This window comes from Oncorhynchus kisutch, linkage group LG2 (assembly GCF_002021735.2).
Source record: "Oncorhynchus kisutch isolate 150728-3 linkage group LG2, Okis_V2, whole genome shotgun sequence".
NCBI classification, from domain to species: domain Eukaryota; kingdom Metazoa; phylum Chordata; class Actinopteri; order Salmoniformes; family Salmonidae; genus Oncorhynchus; species Oncorhynchus kisutch.
In genome coordinates this window covers 40,961,841-40,985,992 of record NC_034175.2, presented here as the reverse complement: position 1 = coordinate 40,985,992, position 24,152 = coordinate 40,961,841, and the positions used below count along the sequence as shown (strand labels likewise).

At 40.9% G+C, this 24,152-nt stretch overlaps 1 protein-coding gene across 1 annotated transcript in view; it reads right to left on the bottom strand.

Annotated features, from left to right (window-relative positions):
• LOC109865926 (G protein-activated inward rectifier potassium channel 1-like) overlaps positions 1 to 20,598 on the bottom strand; it is a 29,509-nt gene extending 8,911 nt beyond the window's left edge. The window contains exons 1-2 of the mRNA XM_020454442.2: positions 18,996 to 20,598; positions 18,185 to 18,401 (exon numbers count right to left, since the gene is read on the bottom strand). Coding sequence (XP_020310031.1) covers positions 18,185 to 18,401; positions 18,996 to 19,835 — 1,057 coding nt within the window. The 5' untranslated portion in view covers positions 19,836 to 20,598. The remainder of the gene's footprint in view (positions 1 to 18,184; positions 18,402 to 18,995) is intronic.
• Positions 20,599 to 24,152: the final 3,554 nt, after the last annotated feature.

Below are 24,152 nucleotides of genomic sequence, written 5' to 3'. Positions count from 1 at the left end.
GTAATAACCAACGAGTAATCTAACCTAACAATTCCACAACTACTACCTTATACACACAAGTGTAAGGGGATAAAGAATATGTACATAAAGATATATGAATGAGTGATGATACAGAACAGCATAGGCAAGATGCAGTGGATGGTATCGAGTACAGTATATACATATGAGATGAGTAATGTAGGGTATGTAAACAGAGTGGCATGGTTTAAAGTGGCTAGTGATACATGTATTACATAAATATGCAGTAGATGATATAGAGTACAGTATACATATGAGAAGAGTAATGTAGGGTATGTAAACATGATATTATATTAAGTGGCATTGTTTAAAGTGCTAGTCATACATTTTTACATCAATTTCCATTATTAAAGTGGCTGGAGTTGAGTCAGTATGTTGGCAGCAGCCACTCAATGTTAGTGGTGCCTGTTTAACAGTCTGATGGCCTTGAGATATAAGCTGTTTTTCAGTCTCTCTGTCCCTGCTTTGATGCACCTGTACTGACCTCGCCTTCTGGATGATAGCGGGGTGAACAGGCAGTGGCTCGGGTGGTTGTTGTCCTTGATGATCTTTATGGCGTTCCTGTGACATCGGGTGGTGTAGGTGTCCCGGAGGGCAGGTAGTTTCCCCCAGGTGATGCGTTGTGCAGACCTCACTACCCTCTGGAGAGCCTTACGGTTGTGGGCGGAGCAGTTGCCGTACCAAGCGGTGATACAGCCCGACAGGATGCTCTCGATTGTGCATCTGTAGAAGTTTGTGAGTGCTTTTGGTGACAAGACAAATTTCTTCAGCCTCCTGAGGTTGAAGAGGCGTTGCAGAGGACGTTGATCTCTCTGAGGTTATGTGTTTGGGAGTCTATCAAAGTGTCAGAGGAATAGATGCAGTCCTGCTGGATAATACTGAGTTAGCTTTTGTCATATAACAAAATTGAACAGCAGCCAAGTCACTAAAGTGACAGGGAGATAAAACGGATTCTGTGGGTGCCGAGAATGGAAAGTGGACTAGCAGAAAGCTTGTCAGTAGTTTCTGCTTGATGGTGGCTCACTAAGCTTACTGGCATTCATGGAGCAGAGTCTCTAACATAAGCTTATCCAGAATATAGAAGCCACAGGAGCTGTTTTCTGTTTGCTGTATGGTCTCAGTCATATGCTGGATATCAGGGGTGCACAACTCTATTGTCCCCAGACCTCGAGGACCAGAGACTTGCATCCTGGCTGTAGATAGATGCCTGTTTCATTCTACCCAGTTCTTACATATCAAAAAATACATACACATCATTTGACTTCAGAAAACACAAAAAGTGCTTTCCTGAGCTTGTTTTACAAAACACCCACAACAACCTGCATTTTTGGGGGTGGGAAACGATGAAATGCAAATGGTGCTAAGAATGGACATATTTATGCAAATAGAGGATTGTTTGCTATTTAGATTAGCATGTTTCTGCACTTCGACACCCACAGCCCAAGTCACTGAGAGAAATGTGGGCGTAAGAAGTCCTCCCCGACCTCTAAATTATATCACAGACAAGGATCTGCAGATGTAAGACAACCTCTCACAAACACACACACACACACGTGCATGCACGCAAGCACACAGCCACACACACACACGCACAGACACGCACTCATCCACCCACCCTCACTCACCAGTATATGGCTGTCAGCACAGTCCCCTGACATAGTATCAGGGCTTTAGAGGCAACTGAAGTGTTTTTGTATGAGAAAAAACGCTAGCAGAAGCAAGAATGGGAATCTGGACCGTGAATAGAGAATCACGACTCAACCCTCTTGTCCTTGCATCAGAGCACTGTTCAGATCATTTTGGTAATAAATGACATTAACATATGAATGCTTTAATAATTTACAAAATGGTGAGCAGCAACAATTAAATACCAATTCATCATGTTGAAGGTTGTTGCTGACAAGCAGAAGAATGCATCCCTGCTTGACTACTTCTTTATTAAAGAGATGCACTAAGCTAGAGCAGCATGGAGAAGCAAACTGACAGAGGGAATAAGCATCCAATAGATGCCCCCTTTGAAAAGAGTGTAGCACCTATTTCTCAATGCCAAAAACACATATACTAGTAACTTAGATCACCCCCAAGAAAACATTCCCAAATGTTAACAAACTCTTAAATCATGGTTTATAATATTGTAATGTGGTCCTTAAAGTTGGCTTTGAGGTTTTCTCCTAATTAGCTCTTAACTTTGGAAACAAACCCATAACGCCCTAAGGTCTGTGTCACACACTTGGGAAATACAAGTCTTCACTCAGAAATGCTGGTGATATGTGAATGCTTCCTTACAGCCGTTACATAGTAGGTAGTTTAAAGCATAGCACAGAGAATTTTAGACCGAGCTTTACTTGGCGATACTTATTCAATTCCCCCCACTTGGAAGACAACACGTCTTCTAAACTTCAATGTATAGTTCCATGCGGTTCGTTTGAATTGATCAATTGTCTTCCAAATCGGGAATTGAGGAAGTATCCATTTCCGATGGTTTCTGAACACTACAATATGTTTACAGGCATGATAGCTGTACTTTTAGTTGATGGTTTACGCAGCTTGTTGGCCATTAGCCAACCGGCGTTTCTCAACTAGTTCAAAGCACAAACGCACCCAACTGGTATTTACGACATCACAACTGCTAAATTCCCACTTGGATTCGAACGCATAATGAGTTTCAATGCGTGTGGGGTTTTTCCGTAAGCGTAAAGACAGTAACAGTATCGAGCTAGCAATTGCATTTTATACATCATCTTTTTTTGTTGTCAAAGTTTTATGTGAAGTTTTCGACCATTGCAATTGAAAACGTTTTATGAAGTGGGATACATATTGTGAGAATGAGGCGGGCATTTCATCCCTGGGAATTTCAACTGCTATCGACAATCGGAGGAGGCGCTTCAGCAGGAAGTTGCTTCGGTGGATGCTGTCCCTACCACCAACTTCTAAAGCCTCTCAATCAGCAGCACTGAGCATTATCATGGGCTCATGTGAGCACTGAAGGGAACCGGGGTAAGTGGAATAGCTAGCTAGCTACCTCTCTGCTAACGTTATCACTGGCGCATTAAGTTAACATCTGCCATCTAAATAACACTGATGAAACTAAAGAAATGCAAACATGTTTACCAGTTGTTGGTAGCTAAATGCTGGTCATTATTATAGCTTGATGTCCACAATGTGTGTCATATAGCCTCTGCTGATGGTAATATACAAGCCTATGAGCACCGTCTTAACGAGCCCAATAATGGACTAAAGGATCCTAACGTTACTCCGTATAGTCCAAGGACCTTACATGTTTTGTTTAGAGGCGAATTGGCTCTGGCAGCCAAAACAGCCAAGTACTCCATCTAAACTTGAATCCATTCTCAATTGCGGCACAGTTTAAGAAATAAAAAGCCCTCTACTTTCATATCACAAACACTAACTGTACACTGTTTTAACACAGTTGCAGCCGACAGTATTTATTTCAGTGACAACACGTTCGTGGCACCCATCTTCCGTTTACACCCAGGTGTTCGGAGACACAGATGGCTAAATAGCGTAGCTACGCCTCTATCTTCCGTTTGTTTTTTCTCCCTAAAAACTTGAGACATCTGTGGCATGGTGTTGTGTGACACAACTGCACATTTTAAAGTGGCCTTCTATTGTCCCCAGCACAAGGTGCACCTGTGTAATGAACCTGCTGTTTAATCAGCTTCTTAATATGCCACATCTGTCAGGTGGAGGAATTATCTTGGCAAAGGATAAATGCTCATTAACAGGAAAGTAAACAAATTTGTGGCCAAAATTTTGAGAGAAACCAGCTTTTTGTGCATATGGAACATTTCTGGGATTTTTTTATTTCAGCTCATGAAACAAACACTTTACATGGTGCGTTTATATTATTGTTCTGTGTACTTTAGCTATAATTGTCTGTTTCTATTTCATTTGCCAGCAATCACGATAGATAAAAGCTAGCTTATGTTAGCTGTACCATTTGAAGGTTAACTATAATTAATGCACAATCACAATAGTTTTAGCAAATTGCAGTTAATTTTCTATTTCACAATTCATTGTCATTACACAAATAACATTTCGAATCAATATTGTCTGTCAGTCATTTTCGTTAGGCACCAGCTTACCATGTTCGGGGCCTTTCCATCAGTCTTTGTGGTTTTTATTTGCGGGGAGCATAAATTGTATACTAACAAATAATTAGAACCCATGTATTTTCAATAATATACAGCACCAACTACATGCATATCTGATAGGGCCCATTATCTGCTACCTGGCTTTTAATGGAGAAGGAACAGTTGAATTCACAGGACATACCGTAACAATACTCTGCCGAGTACAGTACTTTGGGTTCCTAACAACTGAATGGTCACCTTTTTTCAACACAATGCCTGAAAGGACACAACACGTTGTGACTATTAGAGGATGAAGAAAAAAAAATCAAATTATGAAACGGATACATCTATTACAGGAACAGTTCAGATCTCTTAGACAAAATCTGTTTCTATGGTGACCACCATCAAAATACACTGTATGCTGAGGAAAAGAGAAACCTCTAGCTTTTAGGGGCGTGCTTTCTCTTTCATTCTTCATAGATGAATCTAAATCTGTTGTAATACTGTTTTTTGTTGTTGTTATATTTAATCAATTCATTAAGGTTGCATCTCGAGCGTTCAGCTTTCAACATGCGGCAGGCAAAATGTGTGCAAGAAAAAAAAACACAGAGAAGGAAATTCACTGGCTGAGAATAAAATGGTGTTGAAATGTACTGCTATGGGGGATGGGTGTTGAGGGAGCCAAAATGCTCAGGCAATAACATCAGTGTGGAGGTAAACAGCAGAGCAGAGGCTGTGTGTGTGTGAGAGAGAGGAGATTGCCATTGCCTGCCAAGCCTCTACACAGGGTGAGGTGATAGACCAGGCGCAGGAACATAAGGCTGTACACAACAGCAAGACCACTTAACAAGCAGGGGGGGGGGGGGGACTGACATTATCAAGGGAAAAAGTGTGTTGGTGAGGAATAGGAGATGGGGAGGATGGGCAAAAAGCTGCTACAAAGAGAAGCAGGATAACACAATGGACAAGGGAGTGGGTTTGGGCGGTAGATCTCAGTAACCCACTTCCCTCTATTTAACCCTAGCCGGGAGCCGTTGGAAAAGGGATATTGCATATTCCGTTATGCTTGTGTTTTCTTACTGTGGGTTGAGTGAGGTCCAGTACCCCCACAGCATGTCAATAAGACAGAAATAGAAAGCAGACATCCCCCAAAGATCGTCTCCGCTAGAAGCGCCTCCCAAAGAACAAAATGTAAATGTGGCTGTGTGTGTTTTAGACCGAGATCGATTAACGTGGACTTCAGGGACACTAGCGATCAATACTGCACAGTGGCCAAAAAATAAATAAAAGCAGAGCACAACCTTTATTACTTTGCGATAACAGACAGTTAATGAGGAGCCCCAATCTTCAGTCAGTTTTGACCAAGCTCTAGGCTACCCATCCTTCCTTAGTGATCATTTAATATAACCAAGATCCTTGTCCGGTTCCATTTAGTTCTGGATGGCGAAAGTGGCAACATGATACCCCTATCAACAATCTAAGTGACACTTTATATAGGCACTATATCCAGTAACATTTGCAATACTACTATACACAATACATTCGTATTAGACTTGCATATTAAGTCCAAAACACATGCAAGTCCTTGGAGACAAAGATACAATTATTTCCAACTCTAAGTAGCGTGATGACGACTCTGTTCTACACATCATGGCCTGACCATTACCCGTTACTTTAGATGTAGTGGCGTCACCAAATGAGTTCAGCCCAGGTCTCCCACCGCCACACCCCTTCCTCCATCCCATGATTTATTACAGTTCAACTGAGACCTGACAAATCCCCAAAGAGACAATTACCTTGTTTTCCCTTGGGAAGCAAACACAGTTCATCTGAAGGGGATAATGAATACTCCATGTCATAGCTTGTTCAACAAAATGTCCATTATGTGGAGTTAATCCCTGGTGAAATTACTATATAGTCAGGAAATGTAAAGCTCTCTAGTGTGTTTGTCTTCAGTGCTAGCCTCTCAACACTGGCTTCCTGTAAAGGCTAGGGCTGATTTCAATGTTTTACTGCTAAACTACAAAGCATTACATGGGCTTGCTCCTACCTATCTCTCCGATTTGTTCCTGCCGTACATACCTACACGTACGCTACGATCACAAGACGCAGGCCTCCTAATTGTCCCTCGAATTTCTAAGCAAACAGCTGGAGGCATGGTTTTCTCCAATAGAGCAATTTTTTTTTGCAATGGTCTGCCTATCCATGTGAGAGACGCAGACTCGGTCTCAACCTTCAGTAGGTCCTATGATTGAGTGTAGTCTGGCCCAAGGGTGTGAAGGTGAACGGAAAGGCACTGGAGCAACGAACCGCTCTTGCTGTCTCGGACTGGCCGGTTCCCCTCTCGCCACTGGGATTCTCTGCCTCTAACCCTATTATGGGGGCTGAGTCACTGGCTTACTGGGGCTCTTCCATCCCGTCCCTAGGAGGGGTGCGTCACTTGAGTAGGTTGAGTCACTGACGTGATCTTCCTGTCTGGGTTTGGTGCCACTCGGGTTTGTGCCGTGGGGGAGATTTTTGTGGGCTATACTCAGCCTTGTCTCAGGGTAGTAAGTTGGTGGTTTGAAGTAATGCCTCTAGTGCTGAGGGGGGCTGTGCTTTGGAAAAGTGGGTGGGGCTATATCCTGCCTGGATGGCCCTGTTCAGGGGCCACAGTGTCTCCCGACCCCTCCTGTCTTAGCCTCCAGTATTTATTCTGCAATAGTTTGTGTTGGGGGGCTATTGTCAGTCTTATGTCTGTAGTATTTCTCCTGTCTTATGTCTGTAGTATTTCTCCTGTCTTATCCGGTGTCCTGTGTGAATTTTAGCATGCTCCCTCTAATTCTCTCTCCCTCCCGGAGGACCTGAGCCCTGGGACCATGCCTCAGGACTACCTGGCCTGATGACTCCTTGCTGTCCCAGTCCAGCTGGTTGTGCTGCTGCTCCAGTTTCAACTGTTCTGCCTGCGGTTATGGAACCCTGACCTGTTCACCGGACGTGTTACCTTGGTAAACCTGCTGTTTTTGTATCTCTCTCTCTCTCTCTCTCGCACCTGCTGTCTCTAACTCTGAATGCTCGGCTATGAAGTCAACTGACATTTATTCCCGAGGTGCTGACCTGTTCCACCCTCTACAATCACTGTGATTATTATTATTTGACTATTTATTATCACTGTGATTATTATTATTTGACCCTGCTGGTCATCTATGAACATCTTGGCCATGTACTGTTATAATCTCATCCTGGCACAGCCAGAAGAGGACTGGCCACCCCTCAGAGCATGTTTCCTCTCTAGGTTTCTTCCTAGGTTCCTGCCTTTCTAGGGAGTTTTTCCTAGCCACTGTGCTTCTACATCTGCATTGCTTGATGTTTGGGATTTTAGGCTGGGTTTCTGTACAGCACTTTGTGACATCGGCTGATGTAAAAAAGAGCATTATAAATAAACTTGATTGATTGTCTGAATCAACACTTTCTATCACAGTGGGACTTTAGACAAAGCAAGTTGTCACCCGGTGGGAGTCTCTTAATGCAAACTGGGCATGTGCATGAGGAATTCAACACAATCTAGATTTAGTCTATTACAGTAAGTATCTGAACTGAGCTGAACAAAAAAAATCCAACATGAGACGTGTACATGACAGAATGCATGTGCTACATTACACACTAACAAAAAAGGGTTCCTCAATGGTTGTTTGGGAAGGGTTTTGGTTCTATGTGAAACCATACTGACCCAAAGAACCCTTGAGCCCTTCAATGGTTCTTTGCAGTTCCAATAATAATAATAATTAAAATCTAGGGGTGGTGGGCCATGATGATATTTTGGGGTGTGGTTTGCTTCCAGCTATTTTGTGCAACCCTGAGTGCGAGTTTCATGCCAGTTTATCTAATCTGTTGTGTCAGGCTATCACATTGTATATATGATTATGGACAGTGACCGTGTCTTGTAAAAGACTCACACATGGCCTTGTGTCAATTGAGAACAGTTGACTAAGTCAGTAGTTGTCAATTCTCTCCTCAGGGACCCCCAGCTGTTCCAGTTAGCACACCTGATTCAACTTGTCAATAAACACAATTAAACCGATGGAATTTTAACAATATAATATGGTTATTAAACAAGAATATATATATATATATATATAAACTGTGTGGTTATACAAAGAACCTTTTGAGATTAAGGTTCTTTAAAGAACCCTAAAAAAGGGTTCCAATGGCCACAGCATTGCTGTGCCACCAGAGACTCTGGGTTTGCACCCAGGCTCTGTCACAGCTGGCCGCAACCCGGGAGGTCCGTGGAGCGACACACAATTGACCTAGCGTCGTCCGGGTTAGAGGTGGTTTGGCCGGTAGGGATATCCTTGTCTCATCGCGCACAAGCGACTCCTGTGGCGGGCCGGGCGCAGTGCACACTAACCAAGATCGCCAGGTGCACGGTGTTTCCTCCGACACATTGATGCGGCTGCCTTCCAGGTTGGATGGCTCTGTGTTAAGAAGTGGTGCGGCTTGGTTGGGTTGTTTCGGAGGACGCATGGCTTTCGACCTTCGTCTCTCCAGAGCCCGTACGGGAGTTGTAGCAATGAGACACAATAGTTACTATTAACAATTGGATACCACGAAATTGGGGAGAAAAGGGGGTAAAAAAAAAAAACATATATTTTTTAAAAGGGGTCCAAATAGCCCCCAAAAGGGTGAGTGGAACCGTTTTGGGGAAAACAACCTGTAGTTACCTAGATTACCTCATTGGCTCACAGAAAAATGTAACCTTTTTCGTACGCTTGTTTTAGTCAATTACAAAACTACATTTAAGAAAAGTAAAACATGTCTAGATGACTTTTCAACATTGCCCTTCTCCCAAGCATTCTCACTACTTATATAAATGTAATATGCCCCTTTTCATGAGGATGCTAGCACCCAATTTGTGGGCGTGGTCAAGGGGAATTCATTATTATTACGTGAATACCTACAGTAGAACCTTTTTAATGGTTCTTCATGGAACCTTAGGAAAGGATTATTTATACAGTAGAACCTTTTTAATGGTTCTTCATGGAACCTTAGGAAAGGATTATTTATAGCACAATACAGGTTCCATTAATAACCTTATGAGCATAGTTCTTTCTAGAACCTTCAAAAAAAAGGTCCCACTGTTGTTACAAGCCAAATAACCCTTATTTGGCACCATACCATTTGTTTGGTGTATAAACTGAGAAAAAATGATTCTAGCACTGCATTTGGTGGCTAAATCACAATTAACATGTAATTAAAAACAAAGGTGCAACGCGCTTTATAAATGCAATGAAATGCCTGAGGCATGTAGTGAAAGAGCCACCATAAATGAAGTTAAATGAAACAAATGAATGAACACTGTAACTCACCGGAGAACAGGAAGCTATTAAAGATGTGTCTTATCAGAGCGCCCTGGCGACACAGGTTCCTCTCCATGGGGAGGGCCGTGACTCTTCCGTGCTCTGATCCTGGGCACATTAGATTTAATTCGAGACTCCTGCTCTCACTTGCTCAGAAGGCTGACTTCCTCGGCTGAACCCACATTAACCCCTTTGAAACTGCAGAGTGCTGGAGTGCGGGACTGAATGGAGGAGCGGGGAACAGCACGGGACACGCTCTGAGTGTAATTATTCCCGAATGAATTATGGTCACTTTCTCCAGGGGCCTGTCTATCCTTTCACAGCTGTGTGCCTTATCGCAAGCTCCATTCTGCCACTGTTTACCTGTGCTATGCCACCCCTGACACCACACACAGGCTGTAGTCCCTAGGCTGGAGTGACTCATTTGTCTTGTGCTGCTATACCTGTTTAAGCAGAGTTGTGTGTTTCCTTTTTCTATTTCTGCAGTGAATGATAAAAAAACAGACCAATGCATACTCCCAACTACTTGGCTAATCTGCTACATGATATATACCAATTCCTCTGAATGGATTATGCTGCTGCTATTCTTTTTGTAAGATAAACTCCTCTTTTGCTTATTTTAGTTTCAATATTCAAATGGGCAATAGTATTCATAATACAGTATGTGAAGTTTGTATAATATTTTATAGCTAAGAGACTCAAAATGGTTTGCTTTTAGGCCAAAAAGTAATTTCTTGTTAATAAATTGTTAATTATTCTCCCCTAAAGCTCATCTGTAAACTGCTGCACCTACCTCAAATACCTTCCTCTAATCCCAAATCTCAGATGAGAAAGCTATATTTATACACGCTTGATCTTGGTTATGCATTACAAGTTTACATTTTTCATACTTCTTGTCCAATATGCAGGATTTTTGTTCAATATTCAACACTAAGCCAACGATGGGAGAATCCATTGAAAATACAGCAATAGAATTCAAGGAGCTCATAACTAATGATTTACATTGAAACATGGTAAACACACAGTTCCCAAGGTTTCCATATCAAAATGCATTATAATCTATAAGAGGAGTGAATCAATGGGCAAATTATTTGGGAAAGGATAAGCCAAACTGTGATACTACGTATAACTCTGAAACACTTTCTTTATCCAATGCTAGAATGTCCACAAGACAGACAAACTGTATTTATATGCTCACAGATACATATGAATAAACATCAAGTCCACTTTAAATCAATTCATAACAGTCTCATGCCACCCACACACACACACACACGTCTTAGCATGAACACATAGCAGAAACAATAACAGAAACACAATAACAAGGAAGATGAAATTTGTTCTCCAATACCAGTGAACTGTAAAAAGCCTTGGGTTTGCCATGGAGGGGGCAGAGAGGAAGCCAAGACAACTAGTCACATCAATGCACAACTAACTAGTTATGGCCTGTGTCTGTCCCAAACGGCACCCTATTCCCTATGTAGTGCACAACTTTTGACCAGGGCCATATGGGCCCTGCATAGGGAATAGGGTGCCATTTGAGAGTCATTAATGAAAGACCAGAAGACTTCCTCCAGCTCACCTCCAGAGGCACTAACTGCTGTACAACTCAAGAGCTTCACTTGCCACAGCAAAGCTTTCTCTTTTTCAGTGATTTTGTTTCCATCATTGTGGTGTAACCTACAATCAGCTGTACCAGAAATGACTATTTTTGTAACAAAATCAAGAGTGATGGTTTTTGTTGGTAAATGCCGGGCAGGCCAAGACGTCACAAAATGTTGTATTAAAATATTCAAAACCGGAAGAATCTTTTCCAAAGCGGCCTAGATGCAAAGTCAGCTTGCCATGCAACAATCCGTGGAATTGCTCATTTAAAATGGTCTAATAAAATGTTCCACTGCAGCTTTAGCGAACACCTCTTTAGCATCATGTAAATGCCACAGCATGTTCCCAATAGCCCATCAATCATTAGCATGTACAGTTGATGGCGGTTTTGGAGCAGTGGCTTCTTCCTAGCTGAGCGCCCTTTCAGGTTTTGTCGATTTATAGGACTCATTTTACTGTGGATATAGATACTTTTGTACCTGCATCTTCACAAGGTCCTTTGCTGTTGTTTTGGGATTGATTTGCACTTTTCGCACCAAAGCACATTCATCTCTAGGAGACATAATGTGTCTCTCCTTCCTGAGAGGTATGACGGCTGCGTGGTCCCATGGTGGTTATACTTGCATACTATTGTTTGTATAGATGAACGTGGTACCTTCAGGTGTTAGGAAATTACTGAGTTTGGATGAACCAAACTTGTGGAGGTCTACAATTGTTTTTCTGGGGTCTTGGCTGATTTCTTTTGATTTTCCCATGATGTCAAGCAAAGAGGCAGTGAGTTTGAAAGTAGGCGTTGAAATACATCCACAGGTACACCTCCAATTGACTCAAATTACGTCAATAAGCCTATCAGAAGCTTCTACAGCCATGCCATCATTTTCTGGAATTTTCCAAGCTGTTTAAAGGCACAGTCAACTTAATGTATTTACATTTCTGACCCACTGGAATTGTGATACATTGAATTATCAGTGAAATAATCTGTTGGAAATTTTTGGGGAAAAAATTACTTGTGTCATGCACAAAGTAGATGTCCTAACCAACTTGCCAAAACTATAGTTTGTTAACAAGAAATTTGTGGAGTGGTTGAAAAACGAGTTTTAATGACTCCAACCTAAGTGTATGCAGTCCACTCATAAAGCTAATTTCCTGCTGATGTGCCAATGTTTTTCTAAACATAATTGATGAGTGAACACAAAACTGAAATGAAGTGCTTCACATATTTTTTTTTTAAATGAAGAGCTGCAAAGTGTTGTGGTAATCAAGTGCCACACAACTTCTGAGGGAGAGAAACTGTGTTGCTGACAGAATTCTTCCTCTAGTCTATCACATATTCAAAGCCAGCTTGCCATGAAATGAACATCACAGCCTGTTTATCCTTTAACTGAACTGATCAAAGAAGTATGGCATTGTTTCTGATCTCAAATTAAGACAGAGAATTGGCCTAAAGTACAAAATTGCATGTTAGATTTACAATGTATAATTCATGTAACATTTCGAACAGAAGAGTGGTGAAGCAATTGCAGTCTGAGCAATTTCACTTCTGCACATACAGTGAAGTGAATTTGATTGCACCTCGGTGATTCAGTATAGTGTTCCCTGGCATGACGTTGATGATGATGACTCTCAATAGCTGTGTATAGACTAGAGTTGCAAAAATCTGGTGACTTTCTCCAGAAATCCTGTTTGGAAGATTTCTGGTATTATGATGGAATAAGCAGGAAATCCGGGAACCCTCCAACCAGGATTTCTGGGAAAACCAGGGAATTTTGGGAAAGTAAGAGGAATTTTGCAACCCAAGTACAGACTGTTTCTCAATCCTTTCGAGTCTACTTTTCTTGACATTCATAGAACGAACAGTTTACTAAACCTAAACCATTTGGAGTCAACAATTATATCTGTTATATTAATTTGAAATATTTACACAAAATGTTTTAATTATTGTATCATTCTACTCAGGAGGATATGCTGAAAAGTGTCTGAGTTTGATGTTTGCTCTATTGAACATGCCATTCTAATAAATGTATTTTAATTAAATTAAAAGTGCCTTGCTCTTTGTTTTTGTTGTTATAATACTCTCATACAGTGGATTTGGAAAGTGTTCAGACCTCCTCTTTTAGTTTTTCCACATTGTTTATTTACAGCTTTATTCTAAAATTAATTTGTATTTTTTTTCCCCCTCATCAATCTACACACAATCACATAATGACGAAGTGAAAAGTATTTTTTTCAAATGTATGAACATTTTAAGTATTCAGACCCTTTGCTAAGAGACTCGAAATTTTAGCTCAGCAGCATCCTGTTTCTATTCATCATTCTTGACATGTTTCGACAACTTGATTGGAGTCCACCTGTGGTAAATTCAATTGATTAGACATGATTTGGAAAGCCACAGACCTGGCTATATAAGTTCCCACAGTTCACAGTACATGTCCGAGCAAAAACCAAGCCATGAGGTCGAAGGACTTGTCCATAGAGCAAAGAGAGAGGATTGTGTGGAGGCACAGATCTGATGAAGAGTACCAAAAAATGTCTGCGGCATTGAAGGTCCCCAAGAACACAGGGGCCTCCATCATTCTTAAATGGAAGAAGTTTGGAACCAACAAGACTTCCTAGAGCTGTGCTGTGACAAGGTAGGAGTGGGATACAGAAGATAGCCCTATTTGGTAAAATATCAAGTCCATATTATGGCAAGAACAGCACAAAATAGCAAAGAGAAATGACAGCCCATCATTACTTTAAGGTCAGTCAATATGGAAAATTGAAAGAACTTTGACCACATTTCTTCAAGCGCAGTCGCAAGAACCATCAAGTGCTATTGTGAAACAGGCTCTCATGAGAACCACCACACGAAAGGACCCAGAGTTACCTCTGCTGCAGAAGATAAGTTCATTTGAGTTACCAGCCTCAAATTGCAGCCCAAATAAATTATTCACAGAGTTCCAATAACAGACACATCTCAAAATCAACTATTCAGAGGAGACTGCGTTAATCAGGCCTTCATGCTCGAATTGCTGCAATGAAACCACTACAAAGGGACACCAATAAGAAGATACTTGCTTGGGGCAGGAAACACAAGCAATGGACATTAGACTGGTGGAAATCTGTCCTTTCGTCTGAGTCCAAATTTGTGATTTTTGGTTCCAACCTCTGTGCCTTTGTGAGACGCAGAGTAGGTGAACGGATGATCTCCGCATGTGTGGTTACCACCGTAAAGCATGGAGGTGATGGTGTGGGGGTGCTTTGCTGGTGACACTGTCAGCGATTTATTTTGAATTGAAGGCACACTTAACCAGCATGGCTACCACAGCATTCTCCAGCAATACATCATCCCATCTGGTTAGCGCTTAGTGGGACTATCATTTATTTTTCAACAAGACAAAGACCCAAAATACACCTCCAGTCTGTGTAAGGGCTATTTGACCAAGAAGGAGAGTGATGGAGTGCTGCATCAGATGACCTGGCCTCCACAATCACCCGACTTCAACCCAATTGAGATGGTTTGGGATAAGCTGGACCGCAGAGTGAAGGAAAAGCAGCCAACAAGTCCTCCGCATATGTGGGAACTCCTTCAAGACTGTTGGAAATGCATTCCAGGTGATTACTTCCTGAAGCTGGTTGAGAGAATGCCAAGAGTGTGCAAAGCTGTCATCAAGGCAAAGGGTGGCTACTTTGAAGAATCTAAAATATATTTTTGATTTGTTTAACACTTATGGTTACTGCATGATTCGAAATGTGTTATTTTATCATTTTGATGACTTCACTAATATTCTACAATGTAGAAAATAGTCAAAATAAATAAAAACCCTTGAATGAGTAGGTGTCACCTTTTGACTGGTTACTGTATGTAAATGTGATTTCAGTTTTTTATTTAGAAAAAAAAATTGCAAACATTTCTAAAAACCTGTATTTGTTATGTCATTATGGTGTATTATGTGAAGATTGATGGGAAAAAAACGATTTAATAAATTTTATTATAAGGCTGTAACATAACAAAATGTGGAAAAAGTGAAGGGGTCTGAATACTTTCCAAATGCACGGTATAATAGTCTCATGCATGCAGTGATTATGTTCAAAACTCTGATAATCTAACAGATGGGAAGTCATGTGCTGCTGACTTTGAGTTGATGATATCATGAACGGGTGGGACGACGATTTGAAGCTCATTGTGTGAATATGAGTTTAATAATGAAGAAGTACTCCGGGATGAGAGAGCTGGGCCAAGAAAATGAACGCGATAGAAAACCGTTTCACCCCCCCATACCATAGGAATAAAATCTAAGTTTAGGTGCAGTGCTGCAATCCGGAATGCTCAAGGAGTGGTTGCCATGGAAACAGTTACATTGGACCAAAATGAAAGCGTCTGAGGCTTAGACTTTTACTGTACATACATTTTTAACCACATATTGTTTTCACATCGTCATCTCTTTCTTGTTCTTTAACCTTATACCACACATACAGTACGTTCGTATTGGCCCAGTCAAGATTACAGTGCTAGCTAGATTTAACATTGACATTGAGAAAATACAACATATGTTCAAATCTAATTACAGTAAAATGTGCTGTTGAATTTTGCTGTTGTATATCCAGTTGCACATGATGCATGTGAACCTTTTACCTCCTAAGTGAAAGTTTTAGAAATCTTATCTGCATTCTTGAATCTCATGTGATAATGACTGACCGATGAATCCAAACATTGGGAGAAGATGTAGACATGTCTAATTCTTAGGATGAATCTTAAAAGGGAGCTCCCGTAAGGTTAGACTTATCATAGTCATTTCTCTGCACCTTTTTTCCTATATACCATCCCTATGTAAGCCCTCATAAATAAAATAGCCCCATGAAATGTTCATATACTATACGAGTTCTGTGTCAGTTGCTACAGATTTTTCATCAACACATAAAAACTATATTGAAAACAGCTTGGATTCTGAATAAAATCTGAGGACTGAAAATATTTCCTATTTGATGTACAATTTGACTTTTTTTGTGGATATCTAATGGCATGACTTGTAAAGTCTGCTACTGCCACGTACGTACAGTAGAGGACCTACTTTTTCATGATTTAAGTAAATCTGCAGTGGTCTGTTCTGCGTCAGACAGGATTGCTACAAAGTTATGTCACTCCACAATCTTAAAGGCCCTCCCTTGAAAACATTTTAACTCCCTCAAAGGGAACAGTTTGAAAATGCCTACACACCATGATCACGTGTGGCAATCCTGTTCTTGTTGAATTTATGTCTCCAATTTCAAAAAGCACAGGGGAACGCAAAGTATAGACGTTTTTTTTTATTTTAAAGCCAATTTAACCAATTGCTTAATCAGAGTTAATCTGTGAGTGAATGAATGAATTAGAGTGAGACTGAGTGAATGAATTAGAGCTCATGTGTTTAAAGTTTGTTTACTCAACAAACTCTTCTCAAAGTGAGCTAAATTTGAAAACGGTTGTTGAGTAAAATTACATTCATTTTTTTTCTCTCAAAACAACTCAAAACCTTTCCCATCACACTCAGCATGCTCATGTTCATGTTTGCCTTTGGAAGGCAACACTGTAAAAAAAAAAAAAAACATTCAACCAATTGCTTATTCAGCATTATTATGCGAGTTGAGTGGGCTTCAAAAGGACTAGAATTTGAGTGAATGTGCTGAATTCTGTTTACTCAACAAACTCTGCTCGAAGTCAGCTGAATTTGAAAACGGTTGCTGAGGCAAATTACAAATTCATGTTTTCTCAAAAGAACTCAAAACCTTCCCCATCATGCTCTGCATGCTCTTTTGCAGGTAGATTTTCTGATTTGTTTGTTTCAATACCCGTGTTTGTGCATGTACTTTGATTGGTTGATTAATATTATCCTACACAAACATAGCATACATTTTTTCTAAACTAATCCAATCTAGTAGTTGGATTTATGGCTGTTCCAGTTTATATGATTTAGGTAAGTCTAAATTATTTATTTATTTTATTTATTTATTTATTTTATTTTCAATGACGGCCTAGGAACAGTGGGTTTACTTCCTGTTCAGGGGCAGAACGACAGATCTGAATCAATCTAAATGCAGGTTTCGGGATATAAAAAGTTCCAGTTGTTGGATATCTTCCAATAGGAATTGCACAGCACTTTGCAAGCCAGCATAATCTGATTTGCAGACTTGCTGTGGCCTGTAAACCAGGAGTTTGAGACCATTGTGTTAGGGTGTAAATAGGCCCTCAAAAGGCCTTTATGATAAATGTAATGTATTGTCATAAAGAGTTTAATATTAAAGATAACATATTCACTTAAACACTCACTTGGTGAAGGCTGCAGTACTGAAAAAAACTGAATACAACAACCATGTCTCTGTCGCTAACAAATACAGTAATGGGTGGTAACTACCATTCACTCGAAACACAAGGCAGTCTGGTAAATAAGCAAACAAGGTCCAATAAATTCTCAAATTGAATGCATGTTGGTTCAGCTATATGCCCGAATGTTGAGCAAACTCACAATCCTATTGCAGCTGGTTGCCTTACAATTGTAATCACCATATTTTTTTATTTACAGTGTACCCTCCAGAAGAGTGTGAGGTTTGTATTTTAAAACAGCAATAATGTTCCCTAGACATCAACTCTTTTGGAATATGTTTTAGGAGATCATCAAAATAGAGTAAATTATTTCTAAAATAACTCAATTTACCAGCATTCTTGTTGAGTTGTATTTCTTACCAAGCACCACTGTCAATGTTGACTTACTATATATCAATTTACACTTTTTTTTGTTGCCATTTCCACTGCATACATAAAATCAAATCAGAACATATTATTTATAAACCTATCCAGCTGTGTCACATAAAACCAATATCATGCAAAAAATGACATTCACTAACACCCAGGGGTCATTAGACAAGCCCATCTGGGTCAACATTGGCCACTTAGAGTAAAACCCTGCAACTTCACATTTTATACTCATTCACTTTACACTCATCCTCGTATTATTACACTCATACTAACACACATTTATTTTTGCTATCATATACTCTGGCCTGAGCCAAACATAGCGCACCACTTTATCTCAGGGCATAGACATGAAATAGGCCTATGGTCTTTACTATAATACTGCAAGAAAGAACAATGATGTATTTGTGATAACTTACCAGTGGTTTCCACTATTCCTTCCAATATGACCACAATTTCAAACTGCTCTGTTTGCATGGATCTCTGGGAGAGTTCGTAGAATGGGCTTTTGGTGTCGATCACATGGCAGATTGTGAGTGGTGAGACCAGGAAGAGCTGGTCCGCCCCGGTACTGAAGCCCACGTCCAATTCCAACTGATCCAGAGGAAGAAACTCGCCTTCGGGCGTCTGACGAGACTATGGAAGCGTGCATAGATGGAGTTTGAAAGAGAGACACAGTTTAACTACTGCGACCTAGCGAGCCATACTGACAGCCACCCACAATTTGTGAGCAATCAAAGGCGATCAATCATCAGTAAATAGTGACAGAGTGAGTCAATCGAATGAGGAGGGCTATAGCTAATCAGGCACATCAAGCCACATCAAAGGTTGTTTAACCCAGTGACCACCACTATAGCGCTCCAACTTAAATGGGGTCTATGGGTTTATTAATCAAATTGTTTAGATTCATAAAAATGTAAACATTATAGCATTACCACTAAGTGTGTCTGGAATTAATAGCTTTATGCTTTTAATTCACATTGGTAAGCCCATTTGCAAAGAAAGTAAAAAATAAAAAGTTATATCAGCAGGGAATAATACACGTTATAATAATACCTTCATTCTAATAACGATGTATTCCATTATCTTTTCCAACGGTGTTTAATATTTAATTGTGCGTAATTAAACGATAAGAAAACAAATGCATTACACCGTCTGAAATAAGTATTTTGTAACGTTTTAATACACAAATAGTGTTGAGCTATATGGAGGCATAGAAGTGCCACTTACTTTCAGCAATTTGCAGCGGATCTGTGCGGAGACCATATGGCTATTACGCAGGTTGCCGACTCTGAACATGAGAGTTAGTTTTCCATCTCGCATCGAAATAGCTGCATGTTCACTGAACATCAAAGTCTCTGCCCTTTTTTTGGGCTGGGACATCTTAATGAACATGCAGCCAATCAAAAAAGCATCAACGATTGATCCCAGGATTGATTGGAAAAGAAAGAGAATGATCCCCTCGGGACATTTGTCCGTGATATACCTATAGCCATATCCTATTGTGGCTTCCGTTTCTATGAAGAATAAAAACGCGGAGGGAAAGTTGTAGACATTGGCAACGCATGGCGTATACTTGTCATCGTGGGCTCGATGAAGGTCTCCTCTTATGTAGGCTATGATCCACCACATGAAGGCCATGAAGAGCCATGCCACCGTGTATGTAAGGATGAAGATGAATAAATTCCAGCGCCATTTCAAATCGACCAGTGTGGTGAATAAATCGGAAAGATATCTACTGGTTTCACCACCCAGGTTTCCATGCTGGACGTTACATCGCCCGTTCTTGTCCACAAAGCGTTGCCTCTTCTTCTTCTTCTCTGGTGCCGGCTGGTTGAATCCAGACCCGCTGGATGAGGTGGTCACTACCTGATAATCGTCCCCAAATTTCTTTCGGAGTGCAGACATACTACGATGGCAGCAGCGAGAGAAATAATCTGAAGGGTTTAATGTAAAGTCTATTTCTGTACAGGACTTCGTTGTAGTTGCAGCAATTGTCCTTATGTTGTGTCCAATATCTTGGAACTGGAAATAAGGCGAGGAAAGTGCTTTCTGTAACGAACTAATCATGCACTGTCCCCTCGCTCCACATACTGTTCCTACGACTGCACTCCAAAGCCATGAAAATAAGAGAGGGCTAATGTCACTTCAATCACAACAAAGAGCTCTTCACCCGAAAAGGACTCCGCTATAAAACAATTACGCACAGGTTCATCTGCTATCCAAACGCGTCCGTTGCAGTTCAGGTTTTGAACAGATTCGTCTTTGGTGAGTCGCTGCTGATTACTTATCGCCCTCCCAGGTTAGACCACTGCAGGTTGGCTCAACACTTTCCTCCTCCGTGGAGTCCACACCTTGGGTTAAAAGTTGAAACTGTTTCGACGCCCCATCAAGCAATCTGGATCCGGTAGGTAATTAATGAATAGTTGGTAAATGTGATTAGAAACCGTGGTCAATATGAAACGGCACAATACGTACTGTACATCCGATTTCAGCGTTGGTGTTGGACACAATTTGGTTCCCAAACCTCCGCTTTGTGCTACTGCGGGCGCACATAGGATCTGCATTCAGTCCTATGACAGTGGAATATGATGGATTCGGGGAACAATTTACTGTCCGCTCATACTTATGTGGTTCCCCTTACCGATGATGCCTGCAATCTGTATTTCCCGCGTCCGCTTTTCCTCTTCTGGTGGGATTTTTCTTGTGATGTTCTTATGGATGCAGGTATTAAGAATCCAACAGCAGCTGTTTCGTTCTTTCTCTCGATTTTCCCCTTCACGGCTCCTGCGCACTGCACTTTCCTTATACAACGATGCACTCACTATTTCCTACTGGTACTACAAACAGGGGCGGCCTTAGTGATTTGCAGGCCCCAGGCAGAGGCCCCAGGTATGACACCACATTCAAGTCAATAGGAATAACACTCATTTTGTCTTCCATTGTGTAAAGACGCTCACTATCAAAAAAACTATTAACACTCAACACAACAAAGAATTCGTGTATTTAAATTGTAGTACATTTGACTAAATTACTCACTCAAAATGTATGAACTATAATATATTATACTTATAAATTAAAATACATTTAAAAAAGTATTTTCACACAAAGTAGACTATTTCATTGACAACGATTCTTATTTAAGTAACCATGTAAACACGCAAACAACTATTCAGAGACTTTCAAAATGTACATAACCTCAATAAGATTTAGTACAGACCTGGCCTGAAACAAAATGTAGATACAGTAGCCTACTTTGACAACAATTCAGTGAATGCAACAAGTATTACATAGACAGATAAAGGGAGAAGATAAATAAATAAAAAACACAACTATTGTCCAGAGACAATTTCCTTAAAAGATTTAAGGCATTTAGCCGACAACATGCCATGAAACTTCTTGAAGCAGGGCCCCATCCTACAAAGTGAAACAACATGTAGAAATGTACAACAAATCAGTAAATGCAACAAGTAGTAGATACAGTTGAAGTCGGATGTTTAAATACACTTAGGTTGGAGCCATAATTTTCAACCACTCCACAAATTTGTTAACAAACTGTAGTTTTGGCAAGTCGGTGAGGACATCTACTTTGCATGACACAAGTCATTTTTCCAATAGTTGTTTACAGACAGATTATTTCACTTATAATTCACTGTATCACAATTCCAGTGGGTCAGAAGTTTACATACACTAAGTTGACTGTCTTTAAACAGCTTGGAAAATTCCAGAAAATCAATGGGACCATGCAGCCGTCATACCGCTCAGGAAGGAGACGCGTTCTGTCTCCTAGAGATGAACGCACTTTGGTGTGAAAAGTGCAAATCAATCCCAGAACAACAGCAAAGGACCTTGTGAAGATGCTGGAGGAAACAGGTACAAAAGTATCTATATCCACAATAAAACGAGTCCTATATTAACAAAACCTGAAAGGCTGCTCAGCAAGGAAGAAGCCACTGCTCCAAAACCGCCATAAAAAAGACAGACTACAGTTTGCAACTGCACATGGGACAAAGATCATACTTTTTGGAGAAATGTCCTAGTCTGAAAATAGAACTGTTTGGCCATAATGACCATCGTTATGTTTGGAGGGAAAAGGGGGAGGCTTGCAAGCCAAAGAACACCATCCTAACCGTGAAGCACCGGGATGGCATCATCATGTTGTGGGGTGCTTTGCTGTAGTAGGGGCTGGTGCACTTCACAAAATAGATGGCATCATGAGGCAGGAAAATGACATGGATATATTGAAACAACATCTCAAGACATCAGTCAGGAAGTTAAAGCTTGGTCGCAAATGGGTCTTCCAAATGGACAATGACCCCAAGCATACTTCCAAAGTTGTGGCAAAATGGCTTAAGGACAACAAAGTCAAGGTATTGGAGTAGCCATCACAAAGCCCTGACCTCAATCCTATAGAAAATGTGTGCGCAGAACTGAAAAAGCGTGTGTGAGCAAGGAGGCCTACAAACCTGACTCAATTACACCAGCTCTGTCAGGAGGAATGGGCCAAAATTCACCCAACTTATTGTGGGAAGCTTGTAGAAGGCTACCCAAAACGATTAACCCAAATTAAACAATTTAAAGGCAATGCTACCAAATACTAATTGAGTGTATGTACACTTCTGACCCACTGGGAATGTGATGAAAGAAAGAAAAGCTGAAATAAATCATTCTCTCTACTATTATTCTGACATTTCACATTATTAAAATAAAGTGGTGATCCTAACTGACCTAAACAGGGAATTTTTACTCAGATTAAATGTCAGGAATTGTGAAAAACTGAGTTTAAATGTATTTGGCTAAGATGTATGCAAACTTCTGACTTCAATTGTAGAGAAAGATTTACAGCAAAACTCCAAATGCACCCACACAAAGTAGGCTTATTGGACTGACAAAGACTCTTACTTCTGTAACAATGTAAAAATGCAAACAACTATTCAGAGACTATTAACAAATGTAGAGATATGAGCCTACTTTGACAGTAGCCTACTTTGAATTCAGTGACTGCAGACAGATACTGCGAGAAGTTTCAAAACATGATTTTTTTTTTAAAGTACCCAATTTCCCCAGAAGACATGTAGGACAAATACATATTTCACACTGTCACTTTAATGTTTACATTTAGCCTACAACATGTCATACAACTTCGGGAAGCACGGCCCCATCCTGCAAAGTGGCACAGAACACGTAGAGCACCCAAAGGAGGTTCCTACACATCTCCCACTATTTGCCCTGCGTCCACTCCGGATGCACACCACACACCCTCTCTTGCGCCCTTCAAACTTCACCAGGGAGTGGCCTGCTTTTCAAATTAGGAGTAACCACTCTTGGTGAAACATTCTTGTCTCCCCGCTTTCATCCACAGTAGCCATATCACAAAGTGAATGCACCAGCTGCATTTTGAATGCCTTCAGAGACCAGCACCTGCGGTTTCTTGGAAGATGCCTTTGCAGGTTCCCCCACACTGGTCTACTGTCGCCGCCCTCAGGGTACCACACATAGGAAGAAACATGTCATGCAATCACTTTGAGCAGCTATGTAGGTACATGCACTTTTTGGATCCAAATTCAACAAACGAGACCTACAAATTTCACAAAGTAAGCTGTGTGGTACATGGGTGAATGATGAGACTTAGGGTAGATGCACTCCATGGAAACGTAGGCTCCCCTCTGCAGTGTGCTCTCCCTCTTCCTCCTCCTCTCAATGTTCCACTTCCTCTACATATTCTTCTCCCTCCTGTTCCTTCTCCTCTTTCCCCTCACCCTCCTCTCCTCTTGCTCCACTCCTCCCTTCTCTTCCTCCTCGCTCCACAGCTCTATGCCTCCAGTCATCTCTAACTCCCCCCCCCCCCCTGCCTTCTGCTGCTGAGCCCTGACTCTCCACCGCTTCCCTCGCTCACTGACCTAGAGTAACAGAGGGAGAGAGAGAGAGAGAGAGAGAGGGGAACAAATAAGATACAATGGTGGTCAGGATCATAATCTCTCCCTCTCTTTCAGACATATGCACACACTCTCTCCCTTCCTCTCTTTTCCACAGCCATACAGATACTCTCTAATAATCATTCCATTATAAAATAACCCTAACCATAACCCTAACCTTAACCGTAACCCAAACCCTAAACCAACTCCTAACACTAAACCTAACCTATTACTCTTACCGTAAGTCTAACCCTAATCCCAAAATAGCCTTTGTCCTCATGGGGACGTGGGAAATGTCTCCACAAGGGAGAATTTCCCTAGACACAATCACACACACAGTATAATCACGTGGTACCCCTGGAAGAGTTGCTGCTGCATCTGCAATAGCTAATGGGGATCCTAATAAACTAAACAAAGTCATGATGCTATACAGCACTTCCATTCAATAAATCATTTAAATCCCATTACACAC